The 15,892-nt window shown below is 45.6% G+C and overlaps 1 protein-coding gene across 3 annotated transcripts in view; it reads left to right on the top strand.

Moving 5' to 3' along the window:
- SLIT3 (slit guidance ligand 3) overlaps window positions 1-15,892 on the top strand; it is a 967,014-nt gene that overhangs the window by 609,324 nt on the left and 341,798 nt on the right. For 2 of the 3 annotated variants that reach the window (XM_086931418.1, XM_086931419.1), the window contains exon 6: window positions 14,932-15,003. In XM_086931418.1, coding sequence (XP_086787544.1) covers window positions 14,932-15,003 — 72 coding nt within the window. Of the gene's footprint in view, window positions 1-14,519; window positions 14,788-14,931; window positions 15,004-15,892 lie in introns of those variants that run through there. The other variant, XM_086931420.1, reaches the window with a different exon arrangement.

Genomic DNA, 15,892 nt, shown 5'->3' with positions numbered 1-15,892 from the left:
TTGAAAGAGGTTGACAATGATCCTTCGTCTCTTGAGACTGGAATGTTCATTAGATCAAAGTGGCCTTTGCACTCTGCTGTTTGCTCTCACACATTAGTTCATTCTTTATCACCTGCGTTATATCACGTTAATAATGTAATATCCAGCACGTCCAACTAATCAATGGATTGCAAGGGATGTATCAGTGGAGGTAAGGATAGTAATTATTTACTTCCCATGATGATATAGGGGTAGGTGATATAGTGGAAGCAGTATTGTTATAATGTAATAATATTGAGCTCGACTAAGCAATATAAACGCTCCGTGCGGCTTAGGTCACTTGCAGATGGAAGGAGCTCTGGTTTGGTTTAAGATTCTATGCTTCATCAGTAGGGTGTTTAATAACCGCTCCTCTCATCTGATAATACAAGAATCTTCATGACTTTTACCCCATACACCTATTCAGCCCAAGGCCAAGGAATACCTGTGAGACCCAGGGGAGCTTCTTCACCTCATACCCCCCACCCCACCTCCCGGGGTGGACATCATTTTTACCTTACGCCACTGAAAGGCAGATATCTTAGTAATCACTTATTTCTGCATAGCAATTAATAGCACGTGTTGTCCATATCTACATACTGCTAATAAGGGGGGTTTCTGTAGCTCACTCTAAACACTCTCGATGTTTCAGTCTCGAAGAATGAATGAGTGCTGGGCCCAGCCAAGATACGAGCTAGTTATGTACAGGTCGCTCTCTTTGTCAGAACTTTCTTAGCTGGGACTTAACCTTGACTAAGGAGTAGCCTATTCCAGTCGAGGTTGCCGTACCCCGTGCAGACTTCATTCAGGTGGTTGGTAAGAGAGTTTGAACCTTTTTGGGAGATGTATTTATACGCATGCGCTTTTAAAGAACTGATACAAATCTAGACATTGAGTGCCAATAAAGCTGAGAATATTATTAACAAATAATCCTACAGTGTTGTGTGACGTCACAAACACACGTCCTCCGTGAGGTGCAAACGTGTCCACGTTAGGCGTGTTGATATGTTTACAGAAGATTTAGATTTGCAAGGAATGAAAGAAGCTGTTGGGTAAAATGACAGCATAGCTTGGCTAGGGACATGGGACCACCACGACCCACTGCCAGGTGGACTGAATTCAGTAATATAGTTTCCTGACAGAGTCCTTTCTGTCCGAGTATTAACCCATTCAAGCCAGGGAGGACCCGTGACAAAAGAGAGCGCTGTTAGCCTCGATATACCATCACATAAAGATCCTCACTTCTGTGACAGAGCAAACGTGGCCTAACGGCCAGAGTCGCCAAGTTTAGACCTGGGGAACCTGGGTTGAGTCTTGGCGTCCCTCAACGTCCTGTGATCATGGGCAAACCACTAATCTTCCAGTGTCTACAAGAATATACACAGGCCCGGACTGGCCATAGCGGGCACCGGGCAATCCCCCAGTGCGCCGAACGGGTGGGGGCCGGTTTTGGGCCCCTGGGGGCCATTTTGGTACAGCATAGCTGCAAAATCGGCCCTGTAACAAAGTCGTCCGAAAATCGGCCCCGGCAAAGTTCTCGGCCGGACCCCCCCTCCCCCACCTCTGCGAGTGGGGGGGGGGGGGGGGAGAGCACTTTGCCAGGGCCGGTTGTGGTTCCCAGTCCGGCCCTGAATATACATCTGACCCAGGGCTTTAAGTGGGCTGGGTCTCAAGGGGTCTGAGCACCGGCAGTTTTTTTTCAGGGGGCCTCAAAACAGGTCCCTATCGGGCTCTGTTTTAAAACCCTGGAACAGGCGGTCCGTTTTTTTCCGGACTGCAGTGACTGTCACTGCAGTCTGGAAAAAAGTGACAGGGCGCAAAACAGCCCGATAAAGACCCGCTTGGAGACAGTAAGCACATGGATGTGCGCTGCCCACACTGCTCACTTCTCACTAGTCGAAAAGTTACGCCATGACGTCATGCCAGGTGAGCGTTGTGGGGGAAGGGAAATCCTTTAAACAGTCATTTTCTTTCTTGATTTCCCTACTCTTTCTGAAACGCAAGAGCATCAACATTGTGGTAGGGTCACCACGGCTTTAATTGGAAACTTTTTCAATATTATATGTAACAAGCCATAGTTGCAGCTTATTTATCCTACGCAACTAATAACCATTGACAAAACCAAAAGTCCTGACTTATTGTAGGTATGATGTTACTTGTTGTATCACATATATGGATGCAATGACAGAAACCGCAAAATACAAGTCGGTGGCACACTATGCTAAGCACAGATTTTAAGAGTGTTTTAAAGCCACACCCCTAAGTACACTGGCCACGTCCCTTTGAGAGACTCCGCAGTTTTTTCATTCCACTTAAAGCCCCGATTCTGAATACCAGCACTTCTCAGGGGCCGACAGGTACCCTAAAGAGTGAATACCTGCACTTCTGTTCACCATTTAAAGCCCTGCAAGGGACAGAGGATAAAGGGGAGCTTCGTGCACTGTCTCTTCAAGCCCTGCATACACTCCTCAAAACACACCACTTATCACCAGGCTAGGTGGTAGAAAGGAGGAGTTTCTGTTTTGCCAAGTTATTGGACTAGAAGCGGTGATGATGCTGCAGAAATGTATACAAAACTTGCACTTTCAATTCATTAAAAGCCGACGTTTCTGTTCTTTTCATCTCCCTAGAATTATGACTAGGAAAGTGTCTTGCATGCAAACGGAATAAACCCTTGCAGGCTTATTACAAGGTTGAAATTGTTTAACATGCAGAGATGGAGTTTCCCGGCTCGCCTATCCATAATAAATTTATGTTGCCGCACGTATCAGAAAGTAAACTGCGAAAAACTTGAGTGATACGAAAACACTGGGACAAAAGCCACCCCTTTTGATTTGAGCCATGCAGTTTGAACATGCACAATGTAAACCCTACATGGCCTTCTAGAGGCTTTTCAACTGCAGTGCAGCAAACGAGGCCCACTTGTTTTTTACTAGATTTGAAATATGTCACTTTCAAATGCCATTTGTGTGGTCTGGCCAACCTACCCGACCCCAGCCACTGCCCGACCGTTGCTTTCTGACCAAGTCATACAAGATCTTCTACAACTGTTTCAGTTTCAGACACTTGTAAATAAAAGATAAAGGGGCATATTATCAAGAACAGGCGATAAAATGATCGCTGCTTTATCGGCAGGAAACTGCCGCTAAAGCGGCGATAATGGGCTTGATAATAGGTCCTTGTGAATTTCCATAGCAGCCGAGGTTTACACCAGAACCTGGGCTGCTATGGGAATTCACAAGGGCCTATTATCAAACCCATTATCCCTGCTTTAGCGGCAGTTTCCTGCGGATAAAGCGGCGATAATTTTATTGCCTGTTCTTGATAATATGCCCCCAAGTCCTTCCACTAAATGCCGATTCAATGCCAAACACAGCACTTGGCTTTACAATGAAATTCAACGGGAAAATAGAAGGGGCACCGCCATGACACACCACACCGATTTCCCAAGGTGACCTGGTAGGCCATCTCCTCAATTTGGTTCAAGTAGAAATGTTGGTTCCCTACTACTGCAATCAGCTGCTCCAACCTTTACTAGTGACATGGCCTCTATGTGGTGACGGTTGTTACCCATGTTAACAGGAGTATCCATTTGAGTGAATCCAAAACTTTCAGCAGAGCCTGTCATTGCGTAGGTGAGTGAGACACCATCATCATGTAGAACATTGATAGAAGATATATGGCATGGGTCTCCTGAATCAGAAACTGACCTGGTGTGCCTGAACGTTAAAATGAGGGGCACGTCCTCACCGGGACACTACACCAGGTTACTTTAATTCGAATATAGCACATTACTACGCGATGCATTACATCGTGTGCTATTACAATGACCGCGTGGTAGTACTCGATGCATTTACATCACAAGTCTTTACAACGACTTCCACTGGTGGCTCACTGGACTTAGGAATAATATTATTTACTATTCATACCCCAGTTTGCGCAACAGTAGGGAAGGTGTTGGAATGAATTTCCAATACCTCAGCGCCCCCTAATGGATTTCGTTGTAAAGAGTTGTGATGTAAATGCATCGCATACTAACAACTCGGACGTTGTAACGACCGCGTTGTAAAGGTATCGTGGTGTAATGACCGCGTTGTAAAGGTTGTTTTCCCCTTTCAATCCTTCATGAGCTACCAGGTATTGGGTTTTTTTCCAAATCTGTTTTAGTGATTTTTAAAGGAAAGGTACAAGCGACAGTATGGTAAATCACACATATATCATCACTTTATAAGTCAACATAGGGCACCATAAAAGAGAAGGAAGATACTTGGGTAGAGTATGTAAGTCCAGGGTGTGCGTAGAGTACAAGGGATCGCATGTGTAAGCTGTACCTTCATAAAGAGAGTTGTAGATATCTAACAGCGAACAATGGGTACAACTGGAAGGAATAAACAACGAGGGGTAATAAAGTGGCAGGTATATTTAGGGGGAGGTGCAGCGGGATTAATTCCACCATAATTATTCAGGAAAGAGGGGAGATGGAAGCAGTGTGTACCGGATCCGCTCTGAAGGGGACCTGCAATGTAAACAGTGAGAACTATGTTAAGAGGAAAGAGATAAAAGGAGGATGTGTGAGGTAGTATCTTGGGTGGCTTCATGTAGAGAAGTCATCCATATGTGTGTGGTGTAGAAAGTCCGAGAATAGGATGGCCCATTGTGGAGAGATGGGTCTTTTGTGCTGATCGTGTATCTCCTCATAATGGAGGGCATAGGAATGTTAATATGCATGGAGTGAAAAAATGCGATTGTTCCATGTTACACACCAGAGCTCATCATAACTGTTGCTATACGCACTATTGTCTTGTTTCCATTGACAAGGTGCCTGTTTCCATGGCAAAGCATGAACTTTCTTAGTTTCCTGATTTACTGTCTAAAGGTGACTGTTGGCAGGAGTAGTTTCCATGGAATCCCCATAGCTATGTTTCTTAGATAGGCTCTGTTCCACTGCTGGCTGTTATTGCAAAGGTCTCAGCTGATGACAGAAAAAGAACAAAAGTGATATGTTCCAACAGGGATAATGATTTCAGGGCTCAAAATGTATAGGTAAGTAATATGTCTTCTCAATTGCCATTTTAGTACCTACAACGCCTATACCAGAAAGCTTAAAATGGAAATGAACATGTGATAAATTAATGGGGCGAGAATGTGGTGTTATGGACAGAGCTACCGACTTTGGAGCTGGGGAGTCTTGATGTTGCTCAACATCCTTTGATCTGGGCAAATCACTTAAGCTCCCTGTGCCTAAAAAAAATACATGTAGTCTTGTGTAATGTAAATGATGCTCCTGTAAAGCGCTCCAATAACTTCAGTTCTAGTTTGAGCTATATAAAACTGCAAAGAAAAAAAAATAGCCAATCAGGGATGTGCATGCTTGCCTTTGTGACTTTCCTTGGCAGAAGTTACCGTCTACTTTCATTTCAAGATGAGGAGGCAAAATTTAAGTATAGTAGATATCCTAATAAAAACATGCAATGTGAACTATGCTCATGTATGGTCTACCACAATATTATGACACACACAAAAATGAATTTCCTATGGAAACGTTGACCTAACTATAGCTACACAGCACCCTATGTGCAGCCAGATTTAGCTTCCTGGCAAATTAGGTTTAACTCTGTTCACTAGTTTTTGCTGTAGCCCTGCCTAAAGAAGTCTATAGAAAATGCATGTGGATTTTGCATTTTGGGACCCCTCTTTTTTCTCATTCCCCAATTGGCAGATCACCCCAAAACTTTCCATGCACAAACTAGGCAAAAAAGAGCACTTACAAGGAGATTTGTCAATGGGTGCCATAGTTATTAGCACCACAAACAATGTTTTTCCTCTGGAAATGCTGACCTAACTATAACTACCCAGTGGCGATCTTCACTATATATATGTATATTCTTTTATTTTTGCACTGAAAAAAACCCACAGGTTAAAGGTTAAACTCTTCTACTATGTCCAAGAACGAAACTGGAAAAAAAATTCAGACTGCTGCTGTCCCTCTCAGCCGATTTAATGTGCTCCTTACCGGCTGGGCAGACTGTCTGTGCTCCTTACCGGCTGGGCTGACTGTCCAGCCTACATGCTGGCAGCTATAGTGTGAGACCTGGGAGATGTGGTCATGCAGGTAAGGCGTGCTTCTCAGTTGGCATATCCCACCTCCCAGCAAAACTTTGGGGACCAGTGCTTATTTTTTGTTTTTCTCAAATTAAGCTGTACTAGGGACACAACAAATTAGTAGCTGTAGTGAAAATCAAACTGGATTTTTTCACATTAGGTATGATTGTACAGAGTGAACTTGAGATTTACATAGGGAAGATACCAGGGATTCCTATACAGAATCTGACATCTCTACTTCTTCAGACCACTTTTAAATTAAATGAAATTATGACTTCCAGTGAACACATATCCATTCCCATTAACATATAAAAATAATACCCCACCCTACCCCATGGCTTGTCCTGTGACTTTGCTATTTTTATTTTTAAACAAACTTTACTGAAAAATGGGCATGTATCAGCAGCATAATACAGACATTTCACATTTAAGGCTGTTCAGACTTCAACCCACTCGGTGCATCAATTATGCATAATAAGAGAACATATAAGGTGACAGTCATAGAACTTAAAATGGTAATCAAGTGAAGGAACTGCAGTTGCATCTGCAATGGTAACCGGTATTCATCATTGCTACACACAGCCTTATTCAAACCCTTTCAAGCCCCCCACCTCCCCATGAGCTGGGCATCTTCTGTACGATAGGCACTCTCTTGGTACTGTGTTATCATATCATTGTTGTTTAAGCAACATCAGTAAGATCCTGGAGTATCGGGGTGGCTCAATCAATGTCCAATATAATTATTCAGCATCTATATTGGTGTACTCTGGAGTGGACTTCACTGGGTTCTCAAGATAGCAAACGCCACCAGTGTCACCTATGTGCTGCATTAACTCATAGTCCGGGGCTCCCTGGTAGGGAAGGGGATATGTATCAAATGTGTCTTAGGCTTTAAAGTGTTCAAGCAATGCATCCCACTCCATCGCTTTTGCTGTTGTCCGTAAACCCCTATATTCTTCTCTATGTAGAGCTGTGCCTTTCCCCCACCCCCACCTCTGCATCTCTTCCCTCCATTGTCCATTGTGGAATAGTGGGCACACTAGCAGACTTCCACGACCTGGTCAAGAGGCATTTAGCCAGTATCAACCTATGGTCTGCAAATCACGCCACCACCATGGCATCCTTGGGTCTGGAATATAATCCCAACATATATGCTTCCATGGTATGCCATGTCTCCCTCCCAAACTGTAGCAGGGATTCTGCTCATACACAGAACTGTGCATAGAGACTTGGAACCTCAGTGTATTAGTGTGTGCCAAAACTCACCTTAGTAGCCAAAATCCCCTACCCGACTAGCAATCAGTGTCTTATTGGTTCTTCCATACCCCCAATGATTAGACAACCCAGAACATGGAACTGAGAATACCTCAGGCAATGTGGAACACTCTTTCGTTATACTCTCATATCATTCCAAAACGGGGAGTAAATGAAGACACGTACAAGTTTGAAATATTTATTTCTAATGCCATGTTCTCAGGCGCAGTATCTTAGCTAATGCAAGCAGACATATTATAAGCAACAAGATTATCAGCATAGTTACTACTCCATAAAATAAAAAAGGAGAAAGCATGTTAAAATGCTAAATGGAAATAGGCTAGATTACACCTGATTTCACACTCCCTTGCTATTAGGTTATTTTATATCTACAGAAGGTTTCTTGGGTTTACAAGGGCGGCCCCATACCTCTGCTCCTAGTAGAAATGGATCACATCATTTTCTACACCAGCTCTCTGCATGCAAATGTTCTCCAAAGTGTGTGTTTGCATGCCTGCGCAGTGCATTATTAAACACGCCAAAATCAGAGGTGGCTACAGCTGCATATATGTTATGTCTAGAACGTGCGCTGATCAGACCGGACAACAACCATTGTGTTGAAATAACCTTGAAGGCCTCGGCACTCACTGTTCAGACAATGCTTACCAAGCAAAGCTGCTACTATAGGAAAAAATATTATTCTTGTGTGAAGCAAAACAGTTTGCTAGACTCTAAACATTTGTAATAATGTGTGCCATGTGCAAAGGCAGCAGAAAGGGAAAATGGCGTTTAAACTTCTAATAAGCTCATGCTAACTTAACACAGTGTAAATGCAAGGCACATCCCCACGACAAAACAAATCTGTCAGTGTCAATCAAATCTGTGACCAGTAGGAAGCTAAAGCAGCACAGGTCCACAGCATATGCTTTAAGTCTGCCTCATCTGCATGGCACTGTGGGCCTGCCGTAGACACTATAGGGTAAATTACGTTGAGCCTATGTGGGATGGGGTTTGCTCTGTGGGGTATTAGATACTGAATACATTTAAAGCCGGAATTTGGCAATTTGTTTAATGATATTTGAGCACGAAGGCCCATTCCTTGTCTCATACCTCCCACCCCAAATCCTCCTCCCATTTAGCTTGTAATGCAGAGGAGGACCGCCAAGTGTTCACGAAGCCCTCTGTATAACCCCCGGACAGGTGCCTGCCTTGACTTATGATATGCATTGCCCACACAAACGCATGCATAGGGGGCTCTGATCCACCCGGAGCCAGTGTTTTTTGATGGCTCATGTAATACTAGTGTGTGTCAAAAACAAGGCGCCTGGTATATTCTGCGCGTTACTGAAGTCTGCATGAATCAAAAAGAATGGCTTTCCCGAATAGGTCTCCAACCGTTGTAAACCACCCCCCTCCCCCCTCCCCCCGCTCCGAAACCGAAACCTACAAGGCGCGTGCATTCAGAAGCATGTCTGAACTGGGGTGGCAGAGTGGGCTAAAGAACGGTGATGGATTAAACCCAGATCTTTTGACTGGGTGTGAGTGTTTGATTGATTCAGATGCTCCGTCCATCACCACCCCCTTTTGTACCGCATTCAGAAGCATGGCAGAGGAAGATTACGACACGCGCCTTGGGATTGGGTCGCGTCGTGAGCTGTCTACGTTACAAGCTCACGCGCGCGACCCAATCCGATAGTGCCTGTCTGAATCTGCCTCTGCCATTGACAATGCTGAGCGCGTGGCCAGCTCTTGTCGCCACTCGTTGTCGGCTGAGCCGACAGCTATAGTTCTCGTGGAGGGAGCGCGCTTTCGCGCTCTTTCGCCAGGGTGAGACCTAAAAAGCACTCTTTTTGGACCAAGATCTAGTTTTCTGTCAAATTTGGTGTAATCCCTTTAGTGGTTCAGGCTGAATCATGTCTAAAATTCTTATGAGAAACTGGATGGGGAAAAGGCATTTTTGGATACCACCTTCTTAGACCCCGCTTGATGGATGTTATGGTTATGTTATGTTATGTTATGTTATGTTAAAAAAATTTGAATACCGCGCACATACACCAATTGGTTTCTTGGCGCTCAAGGACCATGGAATAGGGCACAGGGAGTGTAGGCAGCTAACCGTGAGCAAGACGGAACAAATGAGTTTTCAGAGATTTACGGAAGGTGGGGTAATCAGAAGTGAGCCGAATTGGGAGGGGAAGGGAGTTCCAGGTGGATGGGGCAAGGAAAGAGAAGCCAGCACCACCATGCTTCTTGCGTGTAAACCTGGGAATGACCAGCAGGTTGTGGGCAGAGGATCTGAGGTGTCGAGGGGGAACATAAGGGTGTAGGCAAAGAGAAATAAAAGCAGGAGCAGAAACAAAAAGAGATTTGAAAATAGTGCAGCCAAGTTTGAAGATGCATCGTTGCGCGACCGGGAGCCAGTGCAGGGTTTTTAACAGCGGGGTGACATGTTGGTGTTTTGGTTGCTGGAAAATTAATCTGGCTGCCTGGTTTTGCACCAGTTGAAGCCGTTGAAGATGGTATGCTGGAATCCCCACGTATAGACAGTTGGCATAGTCTAAACGTGAGGTAACCAGGGCCAGGATGACAAGAATAAGAGCCTCTGGAGACAGGTACCTTCGGATCTTCCCGATCCTGCGGAGATGGAAAAAGCAGGCCGAGGTAACAGCATTAATGTGCGGCCGCATCGAGAGGTCACTGGAGATGATAACACCTAGGCTCTTCACGGAGTCAACTGGGCAGGGGGGGGGGGCCGAGGGCAGGGGGCCAGAAGTTGGGAGTCCAAGGATGTGGGGGCCCACCAATCAGGACCAGCTCTGTCTTGCTAGGATTGAGCTTCAGCTGGCTGAAGTTCATCCATTCATAGATGGAGAGCATGGTGGTTTGGAAATTAGAGCAGGAGAGAGGAGAGGAGTCGATAGGAAAGATAAGTTGCAGATCATCTGCGTAATTAAAGTGATAACAGAAGAGTGACGGAGAGAGACCAGAAGAGGCTGCATATAAAGATTAAACAGAAGGGGAGATAAAGCAGAACCCTGGGGGACACCGCAGGAGAGGGAAGTGCAGGGGGCAGAAAAGGAAGATAAGTGTACAGATGGATAACCCCAAAACATTTCAGGCAGCAGCTAAAGTGAGTAGGCAACTAGTTTTGCAATGTTTGTGAAGATTCATCATACAGCACCGAAGTTATTAGCAATGCAAATAAACTGTCTATGGAAACTGAGAGGAAGAGAGAGAGAGAGACAGGAGAGAGAGAGAGAGAGATAGGAAATTAAGAATAGTAAAGCTATACATACATATATATATACTTACCTTTTCTATTTTCTGCCAGATTATTTTGGTAGCACAATGTTCATGTTATCAATAGTGCAACATGCAATATATTAACTAGCTCTGCAAGTACTAGCAATTTAAAGTTGTTTATTACTACACCTGAAAAGGCTTGGAGAACATTACTCTGTTTCTTGCACATGGTGGCTTTATCCTGGCTGTGAATGCTCTGGGGGTTCTAGGCTGGACTTTGGACATTTCCTTTGCTTGGTATCACCTGTTTACCGATAGCAATGCCTTCAGTTCATCCAGACGGCCATAGGAAAATGGGGACTGTAAAATAAACTATGAATGTGTAGCTCTTCGTCCAGAGAGTGACACTCTGGTCATAAAAGAATTAGAGCTGAAACATGTCACAGTCAAAATAATTCCATTTCATTGTGCTTACAAATAGGAATTAGATACTGGTAAAAACACTCTATCTGTACACAAATGAATCCCCCAGATTACAGTAACCTCATGCATCTGTAGCTGCAGTTTTTCTGATGTACCATATTTGAGTATACCTCTGGCAAGAACTCATGGTAGTTCTTTGTAAGGGGTTGGCATATGCTGACTGTTTGATGCGCCTATATTAATGTAGAGTCGATACACTATATCACATAGTTGAAATGTTAGTTCTGGGCGTAGCTTTTGAGGATACTTGGTGATACTTCATGGACAACACTGGCCCTTTTAATTAGGAATTTTGAAAAAAAATCACTTTTGAGAAGACAAGTTATGATGTGCAGTCCCTAGGAGTCTGACTTCTGTCAGCCTGCGCAATAACTCCAACGAAAAACATGTAACGCGCAAATTCCCAGCAAGAAACATCTGAAAATCTGGAAAAAGGCATTTTTTTAAAGAAGCATTCCGTATTTCTATATCAGATGAATAGTGGGTTTCAGTGCACATGTAGGAATCAAAAAGGTCGCATTGTGCCTTGCAATCTTTTCAGTGTGTTTCAAAGATATTGTGTCTGCATTTCCTCGCCGGGATAAATGCCTGAAGATGAAACATGCTTTGTCAGTGCTTAGGGCAAAACCTAACCGCACATGGCTTTGCAGATTAATAATGTTCATATGCACAAATGCGCGGATCAATCACCCGCTGCAGCAAGTCGTTGTATTGATAGATCTGTCTGATCGCTGTCTGTCATGTTAAGTGCACCGCATCCCCCCTGTCGATGGCACATCCATCTGTTAAGGTGATCTGTACAGTTTCAATATTGTGTTTTCAGTGAATCTGCAAGGAACATTTGCAGTATCAGTTAAAAGAATCTCACATTACAGTAATGAGTCTACCCGTACCAGTTTACTTCCGGTTCTTGCTGTTTCTCTACCCATGAACCAAACTCTCTTTCTGCTTGAGTCTGTCTACCTTTATAGGGCTTTCGGCCTCTGCTTGTTTCACATTCTGTCTCTGTTTAAAGGTGGGGGCCCCCCAGCTGTTAAGGGAGCCCCCATTCACCATAACCCCTGTGAATATATGTAAGATAGGGAGACTCAAGGGCCACTTCATCATATTCTGCAGGGGGCGGGGGGTGCGTTCATCTTGCACAACAGTCTCTGTACTATCTTTATTCATCTCCTATTCACCTAGCAGCCTGTTTCTTTCTGCCTCTTTATTGTAATGTGTCTCTTTCTGTAAATTGTCAGTGTGAACATCCCAATCAGCCTGTCGAATGTCTCTGTTAGCCTTTACCTATATCCCTAAGGCTGCCTTTGTATATATAACCAGTCTATCTAAGATATTATCGTGCGTGTTTGGGCATTCATTTATGTGTTTCCCTTTTCAATCCTTCTAACTTCATCAATTTTCAATATTCCTGGGCCACAATGTATAAATGTTGTTGTCACCTTGTGCCTTTCTATATCTTTAATTCTGTCTTTCTATAAGTTTGTCTCTTTCCTTTTACCTGCAGTAACCCTTCGTCTGTCTGTCTAAAGGTACGTCTATATTTTACTATTTAACAGTTCCTTTGTAGGTGTAAGCCTCTAACTATATTGCTAGCTATCTGCCTCTACCTGTCTCAGTTTACTAAATCTATCTCATTGTGTTTTATCTGTTTGTCCAAAACTCTTTGTTACTGCTTTGCCTCTTTCAATGTCTCTATAAGTGCCGGACTACAGATTTGTTCCATTTAGTCTCTTTGTTTATTCCCGCACCTATTTGTCTTTCTATGTCATTTATCTGCACTTTTACCATTGCTGTGTGTTACACCAGAGACGTTTCAAGGCATGAACAAAGTGGGCCCTGGCCCAAGGCTGCAGCCTTTCAGGGGGACCCCTGATAGAGCCAGATTTGTTCTGCAGAGAGCCTGGCCCTCAAATCCTTGACTAATTCTTAAACAGATTGTTTTAAATACCATTTTCCATGTATTTATTTCTAATGTGGGTGATGTCTATTGCAGACATTTTGAGGAGAAACGTTTAGGTATTTTTTAACACATTACAAAGTCCATAACGTTTTTTTTAGATCAAAACAGGATTCCAGATCTGAGAAATGGGATAAGGGGTCGCAGAGATTATTGTCAATAATATAAGTGAGCTGCTGGTGTATCCTTGAATATTAGATGTAAAGACATATAGAACTTGGACCACTGTGCTGGTGCAATGTCAGATACCTGGCCAAAGAGGGCATACAAGAGCTGAAATTGGATCATAAATTCAAAGCTGTTCAGAACAAGGAAGAGACTCCAAATAACGTTTGGTCCAGGGCCCCCTAAATCATTGAAGCCCCGAGCAAACAGTCTGTCCAGACCCAGGTCTCTCTGTTTGGCTGAGTAGATATCTCATTGGCTGACTTTCTATCTGTCTGCTGTGTGTATGTCCATCTGAGTAGGTAGAATGGGACCTGTGTATTAATCTGTGTTTCTCACTTTCCCTTTGGTGTCTGTCTGTCCACCACTCTTTCTATCTGCTCTTGCATGCGCCTGTGCCAGTAGTTAGTTGGTTGTATCTCCTGAGAAAACCCCCTCTTGATACCGTAAGGAGCACAAATATAAGTAGCCACCTAAAATTGACCCTTGGTCCCTTCCATGGTAAATGATAGATGCGTATTTTGCCTATTTCTAGGAAACATTGTGCTGGCCAATGTTTCTCATGCTTTATAATGAAGGTCACCGTCAGAGAAAACGAGAATGCAGAGTGTTTATATTTGTTGAACGTGTGTAACACGCCAAGAGGCGTGAGGGGCCAGGCGGACAGATGTGATTCTAGACTGAAAGGAGGTGTCTTTTCTTTCAGCCCTAATGTTATTATGTCCTCTCGGCTTCTGCAGGGCCGGACCCCCCTTTTTCTGTTTCCCTAATTGTGGGGTGAACAGAAAAGCTTTCAGAGAGTCCCCCCTCTTGCCCCTCCATCCCTCCTCGTCAAGCGGGGGCTGCGGGCACCAGAGACATGTGGTGCTCAGAATAATAAAAGAGGACCATATAATGAGATTAGTGCGGTGTAATGTGGGGTCGCCGTATTCCCCAGTGCGGCTCGTGGGCAGATAAAGCCCTGAGATTTAGGAGTGTGTCAGGACAAGGGACCTCAGCTTCCCGTCAGGACGAGGGGGGCGCTGTGGGAGGTCGGGAGGGGGTGGGGGGAGAAGAGCAGCCCGGTGACCCCCCAATGATTTAGAGGCCCTTAGCTTAATGAAATTGTTTCACTGACATGACGGTAAAAGCTCGTAATGGATTGGACGCCCTAATGTAATGAAATTACTCCCCTCAGCCTTTAAAAAAAATGCGCAATTAATATTTGCAGCGGGCTTGGGTGTGCGGCGTGCGGCTCTCCTCAGACAGTCTGCGAGGAGCGAGGGAGCAGACTCCGAGCCTCTTCCTGCCCGGTGAGGAGCCGCGGGGGGCGGGCAGCGCAGCGGGGGAGGCGGGAGGTGCGCCCTGTCCCTGCCCGGGCAGGCGATGCCGGAGGGGCGGGAGGCGCAGCTTCCTCTTGCCGGCGAGAGGTACAACCTCCTCTTGCCTGGAGAGAAGCTCCGGGTGGCGGCAGGTGCCTACTGCCCTCAGTGAAGCTCCGGGAGGGGGCGGCAGGTGCCTCCTGTCCTGTTTCTGCCCAGAGAGAAGCTGCGAGGGGCGGCAGGTGCCTCCGGCTCTGCCCGGTGAGGCGCTGCGGGAGCTGGGAGGCGCAGCCCCCTCCTGCCCGGCGTGCAGCCGCGAGGGAGGGGGCTCCGCGGGGACACTGGGCCTCTAGACAGCAGCGCTCCTGCTCAGCTCAGCCTCTGACTTTCTCTTTCTTTCTGCAGGCAGCTGGACAACAACCAGATCAACTGCGTCGAAGATGGAGTCTTCCGAGCACTGCGCGACCTGGAGATCCTGTAAGTACACTCTCTCTTCTTGGGCCGGGGTAGGTAGCTCCGATGGTTGGGTGGCGGTGGTGGTGTGCGCTGTGGAGATAGTGCTCCTGAGGTGTGGGGACAGTAGCAGGTGAGTGTTGTGCCTTCAAAGCACTTGCCCTCGGCGCATCGCTCTTTGGATCGAGGGGCTCCGTCCTTGTGCCCCTTCCTCTGATGCGAGGTGCATCCCCTCCATCCCCTCCACACAACCTGAATGTCCTCTAACACTCGAGGAGTGAGTGGGCTGGGTGCCACGTCTTCTATCCGAAGGGAGACAGTTTTATTCAGAGTTACAGAAACCAGTGTTAGTGTTTGGAGAACGTACCCCGACAGCACTACACCTCTCCTGCCCCCACCCACCCGATACCCCACTGGTGACAGACAGCATGTGTGCAGGGAGTCCGAGTGGGGCGGCTGCATAGCAGGTACTCACTGTGAAAGAAGGCAACTGCTGCGGATTGATGTGCGGCAAAACACAGGGGAAAAACAGCAACACGAGACCATGCTGCACCGGGAAGCCTGTCACAACAAAGCAGTTTCGAAACCCGCCCAGCCCCCACTTATGGAGCACAAAGATGATCAGAATGAGAACGCCGAGTGCTTGTTGGGGGTCTCTTTTGTGGGGGAATTAGTTCACAGGTCCTCACGTTTCTGACACATTTTCTCCCTATACGGAGGTGGCTCAGTATGTCAATGCACCTGTTGCAGACATGTATGTAGGGTCACGTGCTCTAGTCCCAGCTTGTCATAACGCCAATATTTACACAGTGCTGGGCGATAGATATTATCTGACCCTTTATGGGTGCAATTACTGGCCTTATAAGATGATAGATGGGGTAACAATTTCGGTAAAAATCGAGATTTTGATGGA

The sequence above is a fragment of the Lissotriton vulgaris genome, chromosome 7 (assembly GCF_964263255.1).
Source record: "Lissotriton vulgaris chromosome 7, aLisVul1.2, whole genome shotgun sequence".
Taxonomy (NCBI): Eukaryota; Metazoa; Chordata; class Amphibia; order Caudata; family Salamandridae; genus Lissotriton; species Lissotriton vulgaris.
Note: the sequence above shows the minus strand (reverse complement) of the source record. Positions and strands in the feature narration are given on the sequence as shown.